The 26,064-nt window shown below is 39.7% G+C and overlaps 1 protein-coding gene across 1 annotated transcript in view; it reads right to left on the reverse strand.

The window, feature by feature from the left end:
• Positions 1-255: 255 nt before the first annotated feature.
• Positions 256-26,064, reverse strand: part of EFHC2 (EF-hand domain containing 2) — a 178,472-nt gene continuing 152,663 nt past the window's right edge. The window contains exons 14-15 of the mRNA XM_005614086.4: positions 24,093-24,198; positions 256-3,398 (exon numbers count right to left, since the gene is read on the reverse strand). Of these exons, the coding sequence (XP_005614143.3) occupies positions 3,297-3,398; positions 24,093-24,198 (208 nt within the window). The 3' untranslated portion in view covers positions 256-3,296. The remainder of the gene's footprint in view (positions 3,399-24,092; positions 24,199-26,064) is intronic.

The following is a 26,064-nucleotide window of genomic DNA, read 5'->3' on the forward strand; positions in this document are numbered from 1 at the left end:
TCAGGAATCTGTATTCTTAACTAAAAAGAATATACATATAATTGGGAACATGACAATTCATTATTCAATAATTTCTGCATTATTAAACTTAAATATTTTGTGGAAACGCCTACTATTTCATTAAGCTATTATTGAAAACTCCAACTGCTGAACTTATAGCAAAATCATAACACGTGGAAGAAGGGGATGGGGAAATGAGGAATAAGTGGAAAAGACTACGAAGCAGTCCTCACTCAAATTAAGGTAAATAAATCCAAGTTGGAAGGGCAAGAGTTTTGTTTTATTTATTTTTTTAATTTGGAGAGATTTCATTTTGCTCATCAATAATTCCCTGCTATTTGAAAGAAGGAAAGGCAATTTAAATATCCTAAACTCATGACTGAAGTGTCTATAAAGCCTGGATGCTCTACAACCCTGAACAATCAAACTTCCAATAGCATAGCACACAAAAAAAGACCAAGAATGGTACATTTTACATTAATTGGATCAGAGGCAATACATAGAATAAAATAAGCAAAATGTTTAACCCATCATAATACTTGAGAGTTACAGTACTCTTCATCTCCTCTCTATTGTCTAAAATTTTAACTATTTTAGTAAGCACTAAAGACAACAGATAGATTGACCACTACTTTTCAAATAGGTCCAAATGGCTAGGTTTTCAAAAGGGGGAAAAAGCAAATAAACACCATAAATTAGTCATCTGCTGACAACATCCATACTTTACAACGATGACTCAGGAAACCATGTAATGTAAACTTAGCAGCTTTTAATCAATTTATGAAAAGACAGGATTTGATTCGGGTTTTCAAATGACTTTATCAATCATTCCCACGATTCCAGGAATACCAAAAAACAATTCGTTCTCAGCACAAAAGGTTTGCCTATATTAACCTTCAGCTCACCCAGACATCCACAGGCGGCACTTGCTTTTCCATCAAAATGAGAAAATGTTAGCAGCTAAAAATATAACTATATGCAAAAGTTGTGAAACTTCTAAAACTTATTACTCTGGAATAATAGCAATAGTTGAGACTTCTCTTTTTCAGAGGGAAGAGAAGCAGCAGAAATTCCAGCTGTCTTCTCTACCTCCCTGAAAGATTTGAGTCACAGGGTTTGTTTCTGCTAAAAACCAGAGTTATCTACTGTTTGAAACCTAAGCAGAACGCATCAGCATTTCGGGACCACCTGGGACCAAGGGGGTGGGGCTGGGAGACTTCCAGATGGACTGTAAGACAATTCATTGATATTTACATAACGAGAATAAATGTTTTTCCTAAGATAGCATTTCCCTTCAGTGCCTTGAGACCACCAGCAAAAGAGGGAGGTACAAAAATTCTATTACATTAATAGTCTTTGTTTTTATGGCTTTGGCATTTATTAACTAGTGGGAGCTGTTTATTGGGTCATAAAATTTACTAATGGGGATATTATCTCTAAATTATAAATCTCCTTCAGTATATGGCTTAGTTATAAAAATAATTATTTAAAGTGTCTGTATGGCTGCAATGTATCATGTTTATCGGCATGATTCCTATAATGGCCATTTAATTGCTAATTATGGGCTTGAACTGCGAATAACCAGGGCAGTGACACACATCTATGCAATAGAACGAGCAGTTGTCATCCTACAAACTCTGGAGCACATCATTGGTTTGCTTCCTTTCCTTTTCTCCTCCCACTTCTCAAATGAACTCTATTGCAAGCCTGTATGAGGGCTGAATTATCTATATATTTAAAATCTTGAAGAAAAGACAACTGACTGAAGAGTTGAATAGGTAAGTGACAAATGTGTCAGCCTGAAAAGTTCCAGGAAAGTGTCATCCCTCTAAAAGCTTGCTCTCAGGGGAATGGAAAATCTTAAAGTGACAAAATGGCTTGGCACTGTCAGTTGTCTTTTAAAAAAAAACCTGGGACAAAAATCAAGTAGTCAAAAATAGATTTTATGGGTAAATGGCTCTAGTATATAAATTGAGTATTTCAGTTTATTGGGAAGTCCTATGGGGTCTACTCTAACAATGGCACATGTAAAATTATCCTAGGTTTATATATAGAAATAGTTTATTGATTAACTTCAATTTTAAAAAGTGAAAAAGCCATTGTTGTCGAGCAAAGTGGTACATCTGAGTGCCAAGAAGCCGGCTCATTTCTAGGCAAGATGCCTCAGATGTGGAGTGAAAGAATAATGAGATAGAAAGGGCCCATGAGATGTCATCAGTTCTCCTCAGAGCAGTCCCCGAAAGGTAAATGTCAAAGTCCCTTCTCCATAGGCTTCCATTGTCCCTGAGAACACCAGGCAACCGGATTTACGATACACAGCATTCAACACTGAAGAATGGGGTAGATTGGGACAAACTTCTCACACTGAATTCCCAGGGGTCCATGGTTGAGTTTTAATCAAATATATACTACATGACAAAAGTTCTGCTGAGACTCATAATGTATAGGCCTAGAAGAAAAATAAAAATAGAACTAGAGAAATGCAGGAGGGAAACATGTTGTAGTCTTAGAATATTTAAAACTCTGGGGTGGGTGGTATGTGTGTGTGGAGAATGAACCAAAAAAGATCTCACAAAATCTTCAGCATTTGCATCCCTAAATATTTTAGACATAATACATTTTTGGTCATACTATAATTATATACATATGCACATATTCCTAAGTTAACAAGCTAACTTTAGGTATAAAAAGGGCATTAAAAATATAAACATTGCATATGTTTCAATTTCTCCCTCAAATTTGTGTGTGTGTTGCGGGTGGGGGGTCCTTTTCCTCTCATAGATTTGCTAATTTCAGAAAATATATACCTTCACTCTAGAGAGGCTTAAGGATTATTCTGATAAGGTGAGTTGCTACAAAGTTTAACCACATAAGTAACAAAGATGTGTCAAAAAATTTGAAAAAAACATTTAATAGAATCACAACTTACGCTCTGATATAATTTAATTTTATATTGTCATGTATAGTTGTCAAAAGTCATTTTCTTTTTGTGTCATAAGGAATCAAATTATGTTGGACAGAAAATTAACATGAGATTCCCTGGTATTAATAAATCATACATATAATAAAAATGTTCGATGTTTCTTTAAATGGTATTTTTAATAGTGCTGGTATATCAGCAATATGATATGATGTTCTGAAAAACTAAAATGACAAAAGGAGATAAATTGTGGTCTGTGGATTTCAATTCAACATGAGCCTTGTTTCTTTTCTGTTTTTAATGAAATTATATCCACTGAAATAAACTTGGCAAAATTAGAGCAGGAATCAAAGGGAGCTGACCCAAGCTGGCATGGTTACTCGTCCTCTAAGCCAAATACCTCCTTTAAAAGTTTTACATAGTTAATGTATTTTACAGGAATAGGTGATGGCATCCCGAGCCACTCATCTTCACATCTCTAGGAAGAAAACAAAGATGGATATAATTAGAACCGCATTTCAAAGTGCAGTTTTGTAAATGCAGTATCAAATTGTTTCTTGTCGTTATATAAGCTCTTGGTAAATAGTTTATTTTCAAAGCAGACATTTCTACCATCCACTTTCGGATCATAAGGACTTTGTGGTAGATTGGATGCCTGTGCTCCATTCTTCATAGGTCTCTGTATTAGAATTACACACCCATGCTGTTTGCCATGTGACTTTGCAGAAGCTCCTATGGAGTCAGTTTTCCTGTCCCTTTGATATGGGCTCAGCCACATGACTGGTTTTAGCCTACGTAATGTTAGCAGATGCACCACGAACAGAGGCCCAAATGTGCTGGCATGATTTGGCATGGCCCAAGATGCTGCTGGTCCCAGAATGACAGAGGGAGAGCAAGGCCAGCTGGAGCCAAGCCCAGATGACCTACAGCCCCACAGATAAAATAAATATCTGTTGTTGTGAACCACTGAAATTTGGGGGTTGCTTGTACTGTACTATACTTTATTAAGAAGTCAATTTTTAAAATGCAAACTGCTACTTATACTGGCTGCTTGGTTACCATTTCTTCAATCTTAACAATGAAAAGAGCACTGGATCACTTATATTATGTTCTTGGGGATAAGCCACTTTATACATATGTATGTATAAATAAATACACACACATTTATTTTGTAAATATGATATATATGACACATATGTGTGTGTGTAGATATTTGCTAATTTCAGAAAATAAACACCTTCACTCTAGAGAGGTTTAAGAATTATCTTGATGAGGAGGGTTGCAACAAAACTTAATTGTATAAGTGATAAACACAGGTCAGAGATTTCAAAAAATCTTGTATATATAAATCTATATGCACACACATGCACACACACTTATTTATGCTGCAATGGTCAGTTAATATTAATATCAACAGGGAGGAAAAAGTCCATAACTGTGGCTGCTTATAATGCCATCGTCAAGGTTCATTGTTTTGTATAAGAGGTGCTATATCTTTCCTAGTGTTACATTAGTAGCCAGAGTCACAAGGTGTCACAGAAACACAGGCAAGGGCTCAATAATTCTATGTGATGGGATTGTGGAAGCAACCTGAGTAAGCCATGTTTCAGCTGAGCCTTACAGGATGAGGAACAGTTAGTTCGGCAGGGGATTAAAGTGATGAAGGGTATTCCAGGCAAAGCAAACAGCATAAGCAAAGGCCTGCAGATCTGAAAAGCTATTTTCAAGAAAGGGTGAGCAGCCTAGTGTAGTCTGGGGCATACAGTATGAAGCAGCAAGAGAGGCAGTTGGAAGGAGAAGATGGGGCCAAACTTGGGGCCTTCTGTGCTAGTTTATACCTTATGCTGTGGTTAGGGAAAGTCATTAGTGGGTATCAGCCAGAGAAATCTGATTAGAAATTAATAAGATAACTCAGTGGATGTATGAAGAATGAAATGAAGGGGGGAAATCCCTTTGGAGGTTACTGCAATAATCCTGGGGAGAGATGACTGTGCCATAACCAGGACAGCTGAAGCTGGGGGGGGGACAAGAGCTACAGCTGAAAGATTTTGCTGCAGTAGAATATACAATACCTGGAAGGAGACTGATCTGAAGTGGTGATAAAAGAAAGGGGTAGTGTTATGGGTTGAATTGTGTCCCCTCAAAACAGATATGTTAAAGTCCTAATCCCTGGGACCTCAGAGTATGGCCTTATTTGGAAAGAGGGTCGTTACAGATAAGATGAGGTCACACTGGAGTAGGGTGGACCCCTAATCCAATATGACTGGTGTCCTTATAAACTAATACAGGTAAGGATGGTTCTAAGACTTCTAAATTCAGTAATAGTTAACGACATCTGTATAATTTCCTAGGGCTGCCATAATAAATTACCACAAATTGAGAGGCTGAAAGCAACAGAAGTTTATTCTGTCACTGTCCAGGCCAGAAGTCCAAAAGCCAGGTGTTGGCAGGATTGGTTCTTTCTGGAGGCTCTGAGGGAGAATCTGTTCCATGCCCCTCTCCCCGCTTCTGGTGGTTGATGGCAATCCTTGGAGTTCCTTGGCTTGTAGACACATCACTCTAATCTCTGCCTCTGTCTTGTTCTCTGTGTGTATCTCTCTGTCTTCACATGGCCTTCTTGTAACCACACCAGTTACTGGATTTAAGGCCCACCCTAACCCAGTATGACCTCATTTTAACTTTTAGCAGATGTTTTAATTACATCTGCAAAGACCCTATTTCTAAATAAATTCACATTCTCAGGCTCCTGGTAGACATGAATTTTAGTGGGGACAATATTCGACCCAGAGCAATGTTACAAGAAAAAGAAGGAAAGAAGGAAAAAGAGGAGTTTTAAACATTTTTTTTTAGTAGGGAAATAAGGATCAGAGAGAGAAACTAAGTTCAGTTTTGGACATTTTTATTTGAGGTGCCCATGGGACATCAAAGTAAAATTCTGGTAAACACTTGGAAATAGGGTTCTGTATAGCACAGAGTTAAGAGTCCAGAACTGTGGAAAGACGTGGAAGTCACTGGAATATGGGTGATATGTAAAACTATGGTAACTGATAACCTTGATGCACAATCAGAATCAGAAGAGCACCAAGTACTAGCATCACTAACTAAGCTGTAAAGCCTTAACTTAAGAGATGATTCATGGTAATTATAAACTGGTTGTAGACTTTAATAGGTTTACAGGAATCTTATAATTACCCAGTCATAATAGTAATAATAACCATAATAATAAGTTTATTGAATATTTACTATATGAAAGGTACTCTTTTAAGTGTTTTCCATGTATTAAGTTATTTAACCATTGTAGAAAGCCCTAAGAGGTAGGTATTATTATGATATTTACTTACAGAAAAGGAAACTGAGGCATAGAAGGGTTAAGTAGCTTGTCTAAAGTCCAACTGTCAAGAAGTGGAGGAGCCTGGACCATAACCCCAGCAGTGGGGCTCCGCAGCTCTGCTCATCTGCTGGGCTACCCTCCAAAACCCAGCAGAGGAGTGGACCTATTCAGAAGCAGCTGGCTCTCATCCTACATGGCTACATTTGGTCCTATCATTTTTTAACAAGAAAAGTTAAGTAGAAAACAATGTGGTTCTTGAGGTGATAGTACTCTTCTCTCCCAAGAATGCCTCCTGTTGGTAGGTGATCCCAAACCACCAACTGGCTATGTGAAGAAGGAAATAACCATCCAGAGATGATGGCTAAATCAACTCCTAGGGTGTGTTTTGTGTAATTCATACCACATGGAACTTAGTGAAATGTCCTTCCTACGCCAAAAAGCGGTAAATCATTGTGTGAGGGGGGGTGTGTGTATGTGTGTCTTTGCGCGTATAAAATTACATATTTTAATCAATGAAGGCTGAGATCAATAATCATTCTGTTCAACATGTCCTCAGAAATTTCATTACAAAACTTAAAGCAATTTTTGCTCTTAAGTGGTATTTTCAAATTTGATTGTGTTATAGAGGAATATAGTACAAATATTTGCATTCAAAATCACTATTCCCTATTTTTTTTAATTTAAGCTTTCAATACAAAAAGAATAAAATACATTATGCAACTCACATCATTACGATGAAATAATTTGGGGAATGGATTCTCTTATGAAATGGGAGGGTACTAGAAGTTCCTTTCTCATATCTTACTAGGCAGCCACAATTTGGAGGTTTTTTTAAGCAAGAAATTATTATTTAAATCCTAACAATAAAAGAGGAGGAAATTTTTTAAAAAGAAATAATAGGCCCCAAAATGGAGTCATTTGCCCCATGACGGCAAACCAAGACAATTGCAAATTCAACTTTTCCCAGGAATGTGACCTTTAAACAGTCAATCTGAAATTTCCTGATTAGCACTAGTGAGGTAATCTGCGTGATAAGACCCCTGCCCTTCCCTTCTCCCAAAAGAAGATGACCTGGCCTGAAACAATCCTCTTTTCTTTTGCTTTAATAACTTTCTTGTTCTGTCCAGTTTCTGCCTATAAATACCTTCTATTTTGTACAACTCCTCAGAGTATCTCTCTACTTGCTAGATAGAATGCTGCCAGATGCATGAATCACTTAATGAAGCCAATTAGATCTCCACATTTACTTGGTTGAATTTTTGTTCCTTAACAAAATAGAAGAACTTACACTGGAATAATGACAATTCAAGAATTTAGAGATGAGAATTAAATTTATTAGCAACAAGCCAGACTTGGACAAAATGAAACTCAAGTAAATACGTTGAGATTTGAAATTAAGGATAATTAAGATGAAAAGATAATAATAGTCCATTTCTTAAAATCCTGATCACTTTAAATCCCATGGCTCACACAATGCTTTCCTGCCTGCTCCAGCCCCGCTAGGCTCTGTTGACCTTAAACAAATAGACGGCCAGTTATTTCTCGAGCAAGAATGGGTTTATTCAGGATCATCAAAGGATTGCAATTCAGGGTCTACAACCCTGGTGAGCCACGGGCAAGTCCAGAGCAACAAGGCAAGGAGAAACTCTTATAGAGGGCAACTGTAAACAAAGAATCCACTGCAGGAGACTGGGAGTTCCAAGTGTAGCGGCTTTTCATTGGCTGAGTTGTGACAGTCTCTCATTGGCCAAGCTTCTTGTCAAGAAGAGGAGGTCTTTCTTTTTCCTGTAGAGCTCTGCTATTGATGTAGGCATGAGAGCTCCCCCTTCTGGCCTCCTCACTCCATTTTAAATGAGGTTTCTATTTATTAATTTTAACAACTCTCTAGAATCAATACCCCTTCCCTCGATTTTATTTCCCTTTGTCATTATTCTCTAGGTTCCAGGTAGGAGTGGTTTTTTCCTGCCCAAGTACCTGATAAATGCCACAGGGATATCTGCAGTGACTGAGGAACCTAAGATTCATATATTACCAATATGATATTGTGATTTATAACAGAAAATACATATTTGGTCTTCATCCCCATTTCTGGCACACAGCTCCTAAAACCCTTGCAATTTCATAAGCGATGAGAGCCATAAGGGTGTCTTTTGTTCTGTTAATGAGACATTTTTGGAAAGCACCTAAATATGGGGGTTGGTTGCCAGTGGAGCCAACCACATCATTAAAGGGTTGGAACAGTCAGTCCTCCCACCCCAAGGGAGGAGAGAGGGGCTGAAGATTGAGTATAATCGCCAACGGCCAATGATTGAATCAGTCATGCCTATGTAATGAAGCCTCCATAAAAATCCAAAAGGACTGGCTTCAAAGAGCTTCCAGGCTAGTGAACACCTGGAGATTTTGGGAGAGAGGTGCACCTGGAGAGGGCATGGTAGCTCCGCGCCCTTTCCCCACCTTGCCCTATGCATCTCTTCCATCTGGCTATTCCTAATTTATATCCGTTTATAATAAACCACCAATCTAGTAAGTTAAATGTTTCTGAGTTCTGTGAGCCGCTCTAGCAAATTAATCAAACTCAAGGAAGGGGTTGTGGGAACCTCCAATCTACAGCTGGTTGGTCAGAAGCACAGATGACAATTGGACATGTGAAGGCCATCTGAAGGAGGGGGGCAATCTTGTGGGATTGAGCCCTTAACCTGTGTATCTGAGGCTATCTCTGGGTAGACATTGTCAGAATTGAACTGAATTGTAGGACACTCAGCTGGTGTCAGAGAATTGCTTGGTGTGGGGAAAATACCAGCACATTGGGATCAGTACCAGAATCATAGCCAACCCTCAATTTTAGGGAGAGTTTCACAGGTACTAGCTTAAATGGACTAACCAGGATCAAATTGAGATCCAAAGGAGGGTAGAAAGCAGGAGATAAGTTATTAGAAACTCAGAGGGGGGCATCAATAAAGTAGAGGGAAAAGGTATCTTCTTCATAATTGTGCCCATAATTGGTCCAACTAAAGGAATCACATAGCCGAACTCGTTGTAAAATAAAGAAGTTGTGAAAATTAATAAACAGAAACCTCATTTAAAATGGAGTTGGGGGGCCAGCTCTGTGGTGTAGTGGTTAAGTTTGGCATGCTCCACTTTGGCGGACCAGGTTCGTAGGTTCAGATCTCAGACAGGAACCTACACCACTTGTCAGTCATGCAGTGGCAGCAACCCACATGTAAAGTGGAGGAAGACCGGCACAGATGTTAGCTCAGGGTTAATCTTCCTCAGCAAAAAAAAAAAAAAAAAAAAAGGAGTTGAGAGGCCAGAAGGGGGAGCCCTCATGCCCTACATCAATACCAGAGCCCAACAGGAAGAAGAAAGATTTCCTCTTTTTGACAAGAAGCTCAGCCAATGAGAGACTGTCATAACTCAGCCAATGAAAAACCACTATATTTTGAACTCCCAGTCTCCTCCAAAGGACTCTTTGTTTACAATAGCCCTCCCAACAGTTCCTCTTCCCCTTTATAAAAGAGTTCTCCCTCCCTTGTTGCTTTGGACTTGCATGTGGCTCACCACGGTTGTAGACCCTGAATTGCAATTCTTTGTTGATCCTGAAAAAACCCACTGTTGCTGGATAAATAACTGGCTGTCTATTTGTTTTAGGTCAACAAGGTCTGCAGTGACATGAGAAATCCCCATACTACCAGTGCCTAATTGTTCTAATAAATCCACAAATGTTACAGAATATCTAATGACAATCTGGGCAGCGAGTCAAAATATTCTTTGTCTTCATTGACCTTTTATCCATCCTACACTACAAAATTCAAAGAAAATTCCAGATCATATTGTTTTCCCAGCAGTGCACTTAAGTTTTAAGTGGAAATAACTGCATGGTAATTTTAAAACAGAAGAGCTCATCCACAACAGTCAATCCCTCCCCTTCTAGATGAGGACAAGTCTGGTTGTATTTCTGTAAAACAGCCCCCTGACAGCACACATTTGGAGACTTAAATACCTGCGTGTAGCAGGCTCTGCCAGTGCCCCTCCCAATCCCCTTACCCTTTCCACTTTGGCACACACCAGCCTGACTTCCAACCATCAGCACCTGTATTCCTTTGCCTGAGAGCTTTTCTTTGGCCTCTTGAGGCCCGCTTTGGCTGCCCCTGTGAGATGCCACAAGTGCCTGGGAATTAATTCTTTTCCCCCACTTCAGGAGCAGCCCTCAAACAATGACTGACAGGAATTGATGGATGAATATCGCAGCTCCCTTGCACTTTGGGTAAGATAACTCTGAAGTATATACTGGCCACTGGGTCCCTTGTTTCCCACAGGCATTGAGCTCTACTCAACCACATTTGTTACTGGTTTGATAATATGCCCCCTGTATTAGTTCCTCCTCTTCCATTTCTCACTTCCTCACTCCCTTACTAGTGTTCCTTTCACTTCCCCCAAAAAACTATTTACACTCAAATCCTTGTCTTCAAGTCAGCTTCCAGAGGAAGTCAAACAAAGACACTATGCAATTTTACATTTATCAAAATCAATAAAATGTCTATGAAAGTCATAGCACAGCTTGGAACAAAGCAACTTCCTGTCAAACTGTGGATAGATCCAGAGTCTCCAATGTGACTTCAAGATAACTCAAGAAACAGTGCTCAAATCTCAAAACAAAATTCAATTTAATCTGTTGCATAAACAACATGTGCCACACAGCATTTTCTGGAAGAAGGAAGAACTATGAAATGCAGAGTCAAATTCAACAACGATGCAAGATCATGACTCCATAATCGCTGGGAATCATTGTTTGCAAGATGGCCCCATGACATCTTCCAAGCTAGCTGTCACTAGAGCTACTTAATATGTCAAACAAATTGCCAATAAATTACTTGTTCATCAATGGTGAAAAAAACATAGCTGCTGATCTGTAAAATCATACACCCTTGAAATGGGAACCAAAGATGGCACTGGATAGAAACCCAGTAAACAGCAGCTGCCCAGTGGGAATAGCAAAGCTGTGTATGAGTTCATGGGCCCTGGATTTATTTGCTTTGACATTTTTAAAAGGAAATTTAATTGGATTATGTCTCCTTCTAGTTTAAAATTTTCTACTGTAGTACAGGCTACCAGATGCATGAGAAGAAAAGATTGGGAGCCAATTAAATTCCATGCTTCACTGAAACAAGGTTATTTTTATTCCTCCCAAATGTAAGGCTGATAGAGTCACGTTAGTGATTTCACCCTGTTACTCCTTTCTACTCACTCAAAAAAGGACGTTTCCACGGAAAGTATCTATGAATCTGTAGAAAAGTCCAGTAGTATGTGTGGAATTGAAACTGCAGTTTTCTTGGATTCTCTTCCTTCTAATAGGTTGACATGACCTTAGCAATAATCAAATTAAGTGGACAAAATCATAAAAACAATTACATTTCAGTAAATCAAATTGAAATTAATTTTGGGAAGAAATTTTGCAAATACTTGTTGAGATATCAAGAGCATTCTGATGACATGAGGAAAAGCTCATATATAAAACCAGGAGATTTGATGATATTCCTACCCATTTCTGTCTTTACTGTAATGTCAGTATTTCACAACTGCTTCCCTTTGCCCTAGACAAAGCTTCAATAGAGTTGTCACCTGTGTCAGTGTAGCTAAAATAGATGTAGCTCCTAAATAAGAAAACTTTCCTTGAAACTGTATTACAGGGAAAATAACGTTTTCAAGAAGACATGAATTTTTTTGAGCTTTAGCAATAGGAGTATCCATACAATTCAAGTAGACACCATCCAATGCTTTAAATCAAAGTGGATTCTAGCACTATCATCCCCTACTAGGTCACGGCTTTGTGTTAGGTAATTGGTATATGTTTACCAGTTATTTTTTAAATCTAATGAGAATGATTAATAATCTTTTATGTCAATTGTTAAATTTAACCTAAAATATTAGAAATAACTGTGCTTATTTAAAGAGTTGACACTAGCCCCTAACTATATAATCCTTACTCGCAGGAATGCCTTTGAGTCTCAGCTTCTCATCTATAAATTGGGGATGATACTTATTCTCACAAGGTTGTTGGGACAATAAAATGTCACAATGTATTCCATCCTCCTAATACCAAGAGGAGCTCCTCAACAAGTGGGGTGTCCAAAGATGTATTCCAAGGTGCACCCGACTGCCCCCTACTCCCCATTGCCAAGGCTATATATCATCCTGTTGTGACAAGAGAGAGCTTTAGAGCCAATTGCTAATGCTTCTGCATTTCCAGCGCTCATAAAATGAAGCCTCATCCAATTTTTCTCAGAAACGTCAAAAGATAAGACGCTAGTCACACAGTGCAAGTTATAAAGTTTATATGAGAACCAATTTAGTGTTATTTTTTAAAATGTGGCTTTTGAGATTAACCAGACAGGCTCTAAACAGCGGGACCTATTTTGCCGGTTTTACAGCTACCATCTGTGAACAAGCACAATAGAATAGAAATGGGGTCTCCAGGCCGTGACAGCACCAGGGCAACATGCTGAGACCACAGATAGTCACATAATGGAGTGAGAGTTAAATTACAGCCCCAATGGCTCACCATGGGCTGCTGTGGGGGCCAGGCAGAGGCCCTGCCAAGGGAGCTCCTGAGAATGCAGGCTACAGGTCACAGCTAACAGTCACAGTGGGTGACAGTCAGCTTACACCCATCCACATAGGAAAACCTCTCATCAAAGGGAAGCATGACTAATCAAAGTTAGACCAGCTACAACCATAGTCCTCTTTGTAAATTTTGCTTGCTTGTTGTTGAATTCCAGTCCTATTAGCTGAGGCCCCCTAACCATCACACGTAGGGAAGCCCCATCTGAGTCCAGGGGACCAGTCCTGACATCCAGCAGACCAAGCCCCAGGAGCTGTTAGTCGAGACCTGGCCTTATACCCTGGCTGTGGGGCTTGTTCACCTGAGTCCGAGTCCTTATTCAGGTAACAGATTGTGCTGGGTCATTCTCTCTCCATTTGCCCCTCAAGATGCATTTTCTGCCCTTTTCACTGAGCTCTCTGACCTAGGAGGCAGACCTCTGTGGATTGCATCCCCCTACCCCCAGCTTCGGTGTTCTCTGGCCTCTGGGTGGGTCCAGCCAATAGGAAGCAGCAAGAAATCATGGTATGGATTCCACTTCCCCTCCCCCTGTTCCCTCCCTGCCTGGCCAAGGTTTGGCAGTGGCTATACTCCTCTACTTGCTGCCACTGCTCCAGCTCCTCCACTGGGCTCCAATAATACCAGTCCGTCCCTGATTCTCCAGACCTAGGGACAGTAAAGGCTTCCCACACTTGCTAGTTCCTGAGTGCTCCACTGCCCTGATTGGTTCCCTTAACCCTACCCACTCCTCAGTCAATAGTCCCTTCATTAAATCCATATCCATGATTCCTTGGAGTGTGTCATGTGTTTCCTGCTGGAGCCTCAACTGAAACAGACACTTAGTCTGCTCTGCCCTGGGCGGTGCTGAAGGCTTGGTTCAAGCCTGCTGACTGGCTCCCTCTGATTACTAAATGGTGCTAACTTCAGGATTCCCCAACACTGTGCTCCCTATTTTGGAGAGACACCCTGCTGGAAGTCCTCGATGCCCTGCCCCTCCAATCCCATGTCTTGTGTACCAGACCACCTTCCTAATCAGGCTCAGATTGGCTGAAGCCCGTGGTCCTGTTCCTCTTTTTTGGCCCCTCCCTGCTCATCCCACACACTGTAGTTAATCAGGCTAGACTGGGAAGGTATTCCAAATTCCTACCCTTACTATCCATTCCATCCATTAACACTGATGCAAACAGAATTGGTGTTGAATCTAGTACTGAGGCCTGCTCAGCTTTCATCAGCCAAGAAGTCCCTTTTCATTTCTCGGTGAGATCCACAGTTGTGGGGAAAAGATCCTGTTGAGGGCAACATTCAGTCCAGGAGGAAAGACATCCAGGTTCCGAGTGGGGCAGGTGCTGGTAACTTCTAGAGAGTGTTCATGGCATTTCTGGAACTTCAGCCAGAGCCAGCCTGTCCAGTTCATGCACTGGAGGAAGCATGCAGATGCCCAACCCCTCACCTCCACACTGGAGCTCAGCCTGCCATTCCTTGCTCTCACCAGAACTTGAACCTCGTCACATCACACTCAGCACTGAGTCACTTTCAAAATCTGGTGGATCTTGTCCTAAAGTCCCACGTGTGACTTTTTGGCTATGGCAGCCTCCCCAAATGTTGGTAATTCCCAAAGCTCTATGTGAGAGGTTTTATGCGCCCAACTGGGCCCCATGGACCTACACATCTGGTCCAACTCCTCCATGGCCTCTTCTGGCATAAGCACTCTCTTGTCAGTCCCTTGCCACGGGTGGAAGATCAGACAATGACCGAGGAGCAGGGGTGGGAAGGAGGCTGTGCCACGCTGCCAGGACCCCAGGTGATACCAAGAACAATCAACAAGGGCTTCAAGAGTGGTTGGTTGCCAAGCTGTGATGTATCATCCAGAATCTCCTTGAGGAAGGACTTGGTGGCCCAGCTGCTAGGAGCCTCCCTCAGAGACTGCCTCAGCTACAAAGCTATCTTGGTACCAAGAGCCACATTGCCTAAGGTTACATGCCTTCCTAAACCATCCCACAGGGATAAAGGTCAGGCCATTTTGACCCAACTCAGGACAACTCTGAAAGGCTATTCTAGCTTCAGAGCTCCCTGTGAACTGGCCAAGGCTGTCTTTGGGCCTGCATCACAGCTCAACTTTTCTCTGCCCACTCCTGCTTTCTTCCCCTTTGTACACAGGTGTTGATCTCAAAGACACTCCTGAATAAACATCCTGCACATTAGACTCCATCTGCTGCCTGAAGAACCCAAGCTGTGACAGGATCTGACCCAGAGTATCTCAGAGCATTATTAAATATTAACACTGAAGCACGATCACATGGTTCAGGAGATGTTATGCTTTTCACTACTAATTTTACCATATGAACTATGCAATATTACTCAAGCTATTCACACTAAATATTTTCACATAAGATTACAGACTCACTGGTGACATTCCCAAGCTACCTTATATCCTCTTTATGAAAAAATAACAAGCTTAGGAGCACCAGAGTGCTGCAGACTCTGGAATCTAGTTCTCATTATTGGTTAAATTGATCAGGTACCATTTTATATCTATGTTCTTTTTTCTTTAACTGGCTGAAAAGGAATGGCACCTTCCAAATATCTCCCACAGACTGAGCCACTTCCACGCTTGGTCAGCAGAATTAATAAGAGACTCTAAGAGTAAAGTTCTCACCATAAATGAGTAACAATTGGAAGAGCCTACTGCTGAAGGACAGGCTCTTTCTGATGCTACCTTCCTCTTCTGTAACTTCTAACTCTTACCTTCAAGGACAGAATCACTGATCTTACCCTTGGAAGTTGACAGCTCAGGGCCCAGCCCCTGACTTGAGGAAGTAAGACATCTCGACTTTACAAACAATAATAATAGCTAACATTTAAGCCCTTACTGTGGGACAGGTATTGTGATAAGTGCCTCAAGGGTATTGACTCAATCCTCACAACCATCCTGATGGAAGTACTATTCTTACTCTTTTTTTTTTTTTTCGGTGAGGAAGACTGTCCCTGAGCTAAAATCTGTGCCAATTCTCCTCCATTTTATATGTGGGATGCCGCCACAGCATGGCTTGATGAGGAGTGTGTAGGCCAGCATGCAGGATCCAAACCTGTGAAGTCCAGGCTGCTAAAGCAGAGTGTGCAAGCCTAACCACTATGCCACCAGGTCGGCCCCTCTTATCTCCATTTTTGAGATGCGGAAACCTGAAAAATTGAGTAACCTGCATAAAGTCACCCAGTCAGTCAATCAGAGAGCTAAGGATTTGAACTCAGGTTCATGTGATTCCAGACCTTCTGCTCTACACTGCCTCTCTAAAGCACCAGAGGTCCACAACTCAGTAATTGTTCCAGTTGATAGAGTAGGCAAGAGATGAAATGGGAGAGGGGTGGCTAAAGAAAGAGTGGATCTTACAAGATACAGCACCCATTTATGATAAAAGCTCTAAATAAAATGGGTATAGAAGGAAAGTACCTCAACATAATAAAGGCCATATATGACAAACCCACAGCAACTATCATTCTCAATGGAGAAAAACTGAAAGCTATTCCTCTAAGAACAGGAACCAGACAAGGATGCCCACTTTCTCCACTCTTATTTAAAATAGTATTGGAAGTCCCAGCCAGAACAATCAGGCAAGAAAAAGAAATAACGGGGATCCAAATTGGAAAAGAAGTGAAACTGTCACTATTTGTAGACAACATGATTTTATATAGAAAACCCTAAAGAATCCACTAAAAAACTTTTAGAAATAATAAATGAATATGGTAAAGTTGCACGATACAAAATCAACATACAAAAATCAGTTGCATTTCTATACACTAACAACGAACTGGCAGAAAGAGAAATTAAGAATACAATCCCATTTACAATTGCAACAAAAAGAATAAAATACCTAGAAATAAATTTAACCAAAGAGGTGAAAGATCTGTACACTGAAAACTATAAAACATTGTTGAAAGAAATTGAAGAAGACACAAAGAAATGGAAAGATATCCCGTGCTCTTGGATTGGAAGAATTAACATTGTTAAAATGTCCATACTTCCTAAAGCAATTTATAGATTCAATGCAATCTCTATCAAAGTTCCAACACCACTTTTCACAGAAATAGAACAAAGAATCCTAAAATTTATATGGAAAAACAAAAGACCCAGAATAGCCAAAGGAATACTGAGGAAAAAGAATAATGCTTGAGGTATCACACTCCCTGATTTCAAAATATACTACAAAGCCATAGTAACCAAAACAGCACGGTACTGGCACAAAAACAGACACAAAGATCAATGGAACAGAATCGAGAGCCCAGAAACAAACCCACACACCTATGGACAGCTAATTTTCGACAAGGGAGCCAAGAGCATACAACGGAGAAAGGAGAGTCTCTTCAATAAACGGTGCTGGGAAAACTAGACAGCCACATGCAAAAGAATGAAGGTAGATCATTATCTTACACCATGTACGAAAATCTACTCAAAATGGATTAAAGACTTGAATGCAAGGCCTGAAACCATGAAACTGCTAAAAGAAAACACAGGCAGCATGCTCTTTGACATTGATCTTAGCAGCATATCTTCAAGTACCATGTCTGACTGGGCAAGGGAAACAAAAGAAAAAATAAACAAATGGGACTACATCAAACTAAAAACCTTCCGCATAGCAAATGAAACCATCAACAAAATGAAAAAACAACCTAACAAGTGGGAGAAGATATTTGCAAACCATACATCGGATAAGGGGTTAATATCCAAAATATGCAAAGAACATATACATCTCAACAACAAAAACACCAAGAACCCAATTAAAAAACCGGCAAAAGATCTGAACAGAGATTTCTCCAAAGAAGATATACAGATGGCCAACAGGTACATGAAAACATGTTCAACATCATTAACTATCAGAGAAATGCAAATCAAAACTACAATGAGATATCACCTCACTCCCGTGAGAATGGCTATAATTAACAAGACAGGAAACAACTGTTGGAGACGATGTGGAGAAAAGGGAACCTTCGTACGCTGCTGATGGAAGTGTAAACTGGTGCAGTCACTTTTGAAAACAGTATGGAGATTCCTCAGAAAATTAAGAATAGATCTACCATATGATCCAGCTATTCCACTGCTGGGTATTTATCCAAAGAACTTGAAAACACAAATGCATAAAGATACATGCACCCCTATGTTCATTGCAGCATTATCCACAATAGCCAAGGCTTGGAAGCAACCTAGGTGCCCATCAAGGGACGAATGGATAAAGAAGATGTGGTATATATACACAATGGAATACTACTCAGCCATAACAAATGATGAAATCCAGCCATTTGTGACAACATGGCTTGAGGGTATTATGCTAAGTGAAATAAGTCAGAGGGAGAAAGTCAAATACCGTATGATCTCACTCATAAGATAAAAACAACGACAAACACATAGCAACAGAGACTGGATTGATCGTTACCATAGGAGAAGAGGGAGGGAGGAGGGTGAAAGGGGTGACTAGGCTCACGTGTGTGGTGACGGATTATAATTAGTCTTTGGGTGGTGAACATGATGTAATCTGCACAGAATTCCAAATATATTATGATGTATATCTGAAAGTTACATAATTGTATAATCCAATGTTACTGCTATAAAAACAAAAATTAAAAATTGAAATTAAAAAATAAATAAATAAATAAAGTGGGGGGAAAAATGAAAAGAAAGAGTAAATCTTTGGCCTTCCCAGGCAGAGACTCCTCTTCAGTGTGGGTGGTGTTTCTTTTGTGGGTCCTTAAAGCAATTTAATGGGTCACCAACTAAATTCAAAACGGAGAGAGAAGGGGGGGAGGAGAGAAAAGAAAAGAAAGGAAGAGAGAAAGAAAGGAAAGGAGAGAGGAAAGAAAGGAAAGATCATACTGCACCACATGTAGTTATAATAGTATTTTTCCATGAAACTTTTGTTCCATTGTATATGTGCAAGCTGGGTTTCTATGAAAAAATGTCTTTCTTACTGTGGGTTGTAGTACCAAAAAGTAATTATATTTCACTCAAACTCAACTGTCATCAGGAAAACAAAAATTAAAGTAATAAGATACCACATGTTTTCAGAGGCAAAAATGTAAAAATAATTTGAATGCCTATCAACAGTGAAACAGATGAATAAATTATTCTATATCCACAGTACAGCTATTAAAGAATGACTTAGATCTACACATACTAGAGAAATTTCCCATAGTGCAAAAAACACACTGTAGAGAAGTGCATGTGGTATGACCATATTTTTGTAGAATAAATGATGAAACCCCCAACATATAGGTGAACATTTGGGTGGTGGATTAGGTGGAATGGAAAAGGAGAGAAGAAGGAAGGAAGGAAAAGAACAAGAAAAGCAGTTGCTAACTCGCAAAAGTCAGTATGTGCGTCATTCAGGATCCCATAGCAAACAGAGGACATATGCAAACTGTGTAAGTTGAGAAGAGTTTAATAAAGTGACTACAGGCAGGCAGACCTCGTTTTACTGTGCTTCACTTTATTGTGCTTCCCAGGTATTGTTTTATAGAAATTGAAGGTTTGTGGCAGCCCTGTGTCAAGCAAGTCTATCACTGCCATTTTTCCAAAGCATTTGGTCACTTTGTGTCTCTGTCACATTTTGGTAATTCTTGCAATATTTCAAACTTTTTCATTATCATTGTTATTATTATATTTGTTATGGTGATCTGTGATCAGTGATCTTTGATGTTTCTATTGTAATTTTTCGGGGGAGCCAGAAACCACATCCATATAAGATGGAGAACTTAATTGATAAATGTGGTGTGTATTCTGACTGCTCCACTGACTGGCCATTCCCCTGTCTCTCTCCCTTTCCTCAAGCCTCCCTATTCCCTGAGACACAGCAATACTGAAATTAGGCCAACTAACAACCCTACAATGGCTTCTAAGTGTTCAAGTGAAAGAAAGAGTTGCATGTCTCTCACTTTAAATCAAAAGCTAGAAATGATTAAGCTTAGTGAGGAAGGCATGTTGAAAGTCGAGATAGGCCGAAAACTAGGCCTCCTGTGTCAAACAGTTAGCTAAGTTGTGAACACAAAGGCAAAGTTCTTGAAGGAAATTAAAAGTGCTATTCCAGTGAACACATGAATGATAAGAAGGCAAAATAGCCTTATTGCTGATGTGGAGAAAGTTTTATTGGTCTGGACAGAAGATCCAACCAGCCATGACATTCCCTTAAGCCAAAGCCTAATCCAGAGCAAGGCCCGAACTCGCTTCAATTCTGTGAAGACTCAGAGAAGTGAGGAAGCTGCAGAAGAAAAATCTGAAGCTAGCAGAGGTTGGTTCATGAAGTTTAAGGAAAGAAGCCGTCTCCGTAACATCAAAGCACAAGGTGAAGCAGCAAGTGCTGCTGTAGAAGCTGCAGCAAGTTTCCAGAAGATCTAGCTGAGATGATTAATGAAGGTGGCCACACTAAACAGCAGATTTCTGGTGTAGACATAACAGTCTTCTATTGAAAGAAGATTCCATCTAGCCTTTTCATAGCTAGAGAGGAGAAGTCAATGCCTCCTTTCAAAGGACAGGCTGCCTTGCTTGTTAGGGGCTAATGTAGCTGGTGACTTTAAATTGAAACCAATGCTCATTTACCCATTCCAAAAATCCTAGGACCCTTAAGAATTATGCTAAATCTACTCTGCCTGTGCTCTATAAATGGAACAACAAAGCCTGGATGACAGCTCATCTGTTTACAACTTAGTTTACTGAATATTTTAAGCCCACTGTTGAGAGCTACTGCTCAGAAAAAGATTCCTTTCAAAATGTTACCACTCATTGACAATGCACCTCATCACCCAAGAGCTCTGATGGAGATATACAATGAGACTAATGTTTCCACACCGGCTACCACCACATCCATTCTGCAGCCCATGGATCAAGGAGTAATTTCAACTTTCAAGTCTTCTTATTTAAGAAATACATTTCATAAGGCTATAGCTGCCACAGATTGTGACTCTTTTGATGGATCTGGGCAAAGTAAACTGAAGACTTTCTGGAAAGGGTTCACCATTCTAGATGCCATTAAGAACATTCGTGATTCATGGGAAGAGGCCAAAATATCAACATTAACAGGAGTTGGAGGCAGTTGATTCCAACCCTCATGGAAGATTTTGAGGGGTTCAAGACTTTTGTGGAAGAAGTAACTGCAGATGTGGCAGAAATAGCAAGAGACTAGAATTAGAAGCAGAGCCTGAAGATGTGACTGAATTGCTGCAATCTCATGATAAAGCTTTAACAAACGAGGAGTTGCTTCTTATGGACAAGCAGAGAAAGTAGTTTCTTGAGATGGAACCTACTCCTGGCGAAAATGCTGTGTAAGTTGTTGAAATGACAACAAAGGATTTAGAATATCACATAAACTCAGTTGATAAACCAGCAGCAATGTTTGAAAAGACTGACTCCAATTTTGAAAGTTCTACTGTGGGTAAAATGTTATCAAACAGCATCATATGCTACAGAGAAATCGTTTGTGAAAGGAAGAGTCAAGCAATGTGGCAAACTTCATTGTTGCATTATTTTAAGAAATTGCCACACCCACCCCAGCCTTCAGCAACCACCACTCTAATCAGTCAGCAGCCACCAACATCGAGGCAAGACCCTCCACCAGCAAAAAGATTATCACTCGCTGAAGGCTCAGATGATGGTTAGCACTTTTTAGCAATAAAGTATTTTTTAATTAAGGTATGTACAGTGTTTTTTTAGACATAATGCTATTGCACACTTAATAGACTACAATATAATATAAACATAATCTTCATATGCACTGGGAAACCAAAAAATTTGTGTGACTTGCTCTATCGCAATATTCGCTTTATTGCAGTGACCTGGAACCAAACCCACAATATCTCCAAGGTATGCCTGTATTTACAAAGGCGTGAGAAGTGTTTGGGAAAACCAACAGGGGATCCTCTAGTCCCTTAGAAGTTGTGGCAACAGGCGGCCATTACCACCATCTGGGGCCGAAGGGGCATGTGAGGGTGGCTACCAGAACCTGGAGTAGGCACCTATATGCAGAAAACCTCCAGACAGGCACTACGGACCTTGGTAGGAAGAGGCAGTAAATCTATTGTATCTATTGTGACTGGCAAGGAGGGGGATGACTTCTCTCTCCTCCTACCCTCTGCTCTCCTGTTGGTGCATCCCATTGGCCAACCCAGCTGCAGGCCAGAGAGCTAGGGGACCCATTGATGTGGCCCCCAAAGGTCAGCTGCCCGGGACTCAGAACAGGGTAGAAGGGGCTGGAGAAAAGTCCTAATGGGACAATTGGATGATATCCAACACAGAGTACTATAACATTAAATGAAAAGGTAGAATATAAACTCCATCTATCATTTTTCTTTTTATATGTAAAAACTAAATATTTACATGGATAAGAATTAAAGGGTTATCAAATGACAGTATTGATTTGTTTTTGTGATAGTATCTTGGATTCTAGTTAATTAAATCCAGTATCTTCAATAATAATCACATTTAAAAGATTTGTTTCTTTTTTCTTTGCAGTAAAACAGACCTGAGTTAAAATTCTGACTCTACACTCGCTATTTCTCTAAATTCCTCATGTCTAAAATGGGAATGATAAAAGTACCTACCTCGTAGGGCTGCTATGAGAATTAAATGAGGTAATAGATTTTGAGGTCTTACAACAGTGCTTGACACATATTAAATGGTTTAAGTGTTTACTGTTATGGTCACAACGGGATTTCAAGAGCTTTCTAATGGGTCTACCTGTCTCTGTGCCCCCTCTCCAATCTACTCACCATCCTCAAGCCACAGCAAGCTCCCTTTAAAGGGTACACCTGATCATGTCACTCTCTTACTTGAAACGTGTCCATAGTCTCCAGACCTTGCAGGACAATACTCAAACCTCACCCTTGCAGGTATCTCCAGTCTCATCCTTCTCCACTCCTCCCTTTGTGCCTTCATTCCAGCCACACCAATTCCTTCTGGTTCTGCACAAGCGCCATGTTGTCCCATGTCAGAGCCGCTGTTTGGAATGTCTTTTCCATACTATGCTACTTTCCTACCTTGCTAACTCTTACTACTCATCATTGAAATTTCAAGTGTCACCACCCCTGAGAAGAGTTCCTGCTACCCCACCACCACCACCACCAGTCTGATTTATAAGAAGCTTCCTCCTCATCCCATCATATTCCATGCAAGCTGTATCACGCCATACTCCAAATCATGAGTGTACTGATCCCCCCATCAGCAGTAGGCCCCTCAGAGGTAGCCATATGAGCTTTGTCTCTGGACCCCAGCACAGAGCATAGAACCTGCTGAGATGGATACTTAGTCATGATTTGTCTAAGAATTAAATTTATAAATGAATGACTTAAGTAACTGACCCAAGGTCACTTAGCTAAGCGAGTGGCAGAGGCAGAATTCAACCCCACCTCTGTTTGACTCCAAAGGCCATCACTGTCTCCCAGCAATCTGGAAGTTCTAAGACTGTCTGACACTCCAGAATAGCTACATGCCTGAGGGAACTCCCTAGGGGCACTAGACTAGTTCAGGCCAGAATGAGCTGGTCAGTAGAGACCGGGAGAAATAAATGCCTCCTTTCTGGGAGTATCAACCACATGACATTTGCTTTGTCAAGGGACTTTCCCAAGAAAATCAATTTCTGGAGCATGTTAAAATATAAACAAACCACCACTCACCCACCCACTCCTTAAAGACAATTGGTCCAAAGAGATCTTAGAGAATTCAGACAATTCCACAATGTTGAGAGCACCATCTGATCACACGAACTTTGTTTTCCCTAACCAAGCATTTTTTGACTGAATTTTTATTTTAAATTTGGCTGCACTGTGAAATGTGCATCCCCATACTATACTGTTTCACCCAAGGCAAACCTGTGTGCACAGCCACAGATACAGTGGGGATTCATGACATATGCACCATTTGAGATTTGCTCTTATGGCTCAAGATGATGTTACCAGAATCCCTTGATAACAGTGTTTATACCTATTTATAACTGTAACCTATTATCCTACCTTCCATATAATTGGATGCGACTAAAGTTAAAAAAAAATTCAGCTGCATAAGAAAAGTCATGCTCTTATAGAGCAGATGTTCGCTCAGCATGGGAAGTGAATTAGCCTTTAACACAAATGCCCAGAAATACATACGGTGCTTTTAGAAAAAGCAGTGACATTAATATTTTATATTGAAAAATAATTTTGAGATAAAGGATATTAAAAATGGAAGGGAGGTAGCCACAGCTGGTTTTTTAAATAAGTGTTAATTTTACCTCTTTAAGGTACGATCTTGGTTCCAATTCAGGCACCGGATTTATTCTCCAGTTCAGGGCACAGAAAAATGACTCATAATTTATTTGTCCTTCACTGTCTTCAAACCTGAAAATATAATTGTAATATATTATTTGATGCAATCTGAAGAATTCAGGACCAGAATGACAGCTTACATGCTGCCATGAAAACATAATATTAGGTATGCTTCAATATCTGATATTTTCCTTGTTTATTATTAGTTTAATAATCTGTTTCTAACTTTCCAGAAAGTAAACTCCTCGCAAGCAGATATCTCACACACCCAACTCACCAAAGTGTCCCCAACACCTAGATCAATGCTGGCACTTAGCAGGTATTCAACAAATATTTGTTGCAGTTGCCACAGAAACAAATTAGTTTATTCAGTAACTAAGACCATTGCTATATTTTGTTAAGAATATGTGAAGGTCTTTTTAATTTAAAATGGTTAATATTATATGTCAGTAAAATAAAACGTCCTTATATTTCTTAAATTTCATGTCTTTTAAATCTTAAAGGCAAGTCTAGATTCATTTTGTCTACTAATATATTTTTAGGAAAAATAAAAGGCATCTTCATCATTTATTATGTAGCCATTAAAAAGGGTTATTTAGATCCATATATGCTGTCATGCAAATATGTTCATGACACATTGTTAAGTGGAAAGGAAGTTATAAAATAGTATGTAGAGTTATGATTCCACTTTAGGTCTATATTTGTATAAAATGGCCTAGAAAAAAGTCTAGTAATAATACACTGAAGTATTAAGAACAGCTATCTCTGGGAAGAGAGATTATGATTTTTGCCTTTTCTTTAGACTTTTCTGTATCATCTGAATTGTTTTAAATTTATAATTGGAAAAAATAAGCCCATTTTCATTTTGAAAAAAATAAATGATTATCGTGCATCATAAAACTATAAGTCAAAAATAACTAATCTATTTGACTACTATTTTGTAATGATGAACACTGGCATAAATTTATCCTTAACCATAACAGACTTTTTGCTAAGACCCAATAATTTCAACAAAATTGCTATAATGACCTAACACAAACAAAATACTTCTTAGTGTAATACCTCAATGCTACCTATTCTGAATTTGACCACATTCTGCCAATTTTTAAGGCTAAATATAAACTGGTTATATAACATAATTTTTGTTGTTGCTGATGTTGTTGAGTAAGATTCACCCTCAGCTAACATCTGTTGCCAATCTTCCTCTTTTTTTTTTCCTTGAGGAAGATTCACCCTGAGCTAACATCTGTGCCAATCTTCCTCTATTTTGTATGTGGGACACTGCCACAGAATGGTCACCAACAAGTGGTGTAGGTCCATGCCTGGGAACCAAACCCAGGCTGTCAAAGTGGAGTGCACCGAACTTAACCACTAGGCCACGGGGCCAGCCTCCTATAACATGATTTTTTGAAGAAAAAGACAAAGGTGGTCACTAGGGTGCTGTTCCAAGCAACCTGCTCCAGGCTCCTGCCGTTCTCTCAGGACCTCCAACTCAACAGGCCCCTCCAACCAGCAAGTGAGGTGTACTATTGCAAGGATGAATGGAGGTTAATTAATTATAAGAAAACCCAGTGATAATGGATACAGGAAAAAAACATACTCATAATTAGTAAAAAGGATTTTCTCTTTTTTCTCAAAATATTAGAAAAAATAATAGCTCATATTTATAAATAATAAAAATTAGCAGCAATAAATTAAATGTTACAAGATGAAGTCACATAGACTCATCAATCTAAACAAAGTAGAATAAACAGAGCAATCAGAAGAGGAGAAAGGGGATTCGGTAATTCTTTTGTGGACATTTTCTTTGGCCAAGGATTCTGTGATACAACTCCAATATGCTGCCCCCTACCGCTGTTTATCCTTTGACTTTTGGCTTACTCATCACTTTAACTCCTTGAAAGGACATGATCTGTTTATGAAAATATTTGTAGCCAA

The sequence above is a fragment of the Equus caballus genome, chromosome X (genome assembly GCF_041296265.1).
Source record: "Equus caballus isolate H_3958 breed thoroughbred chromosome X, TB-T2T, whole genome shotgun sequence".
Taxonomy (NCBI): Eukaryota; Metazoa; Chordata; class Mammalia; order Perissodactyla; family Equidae; genus Equus; species Equus caballus.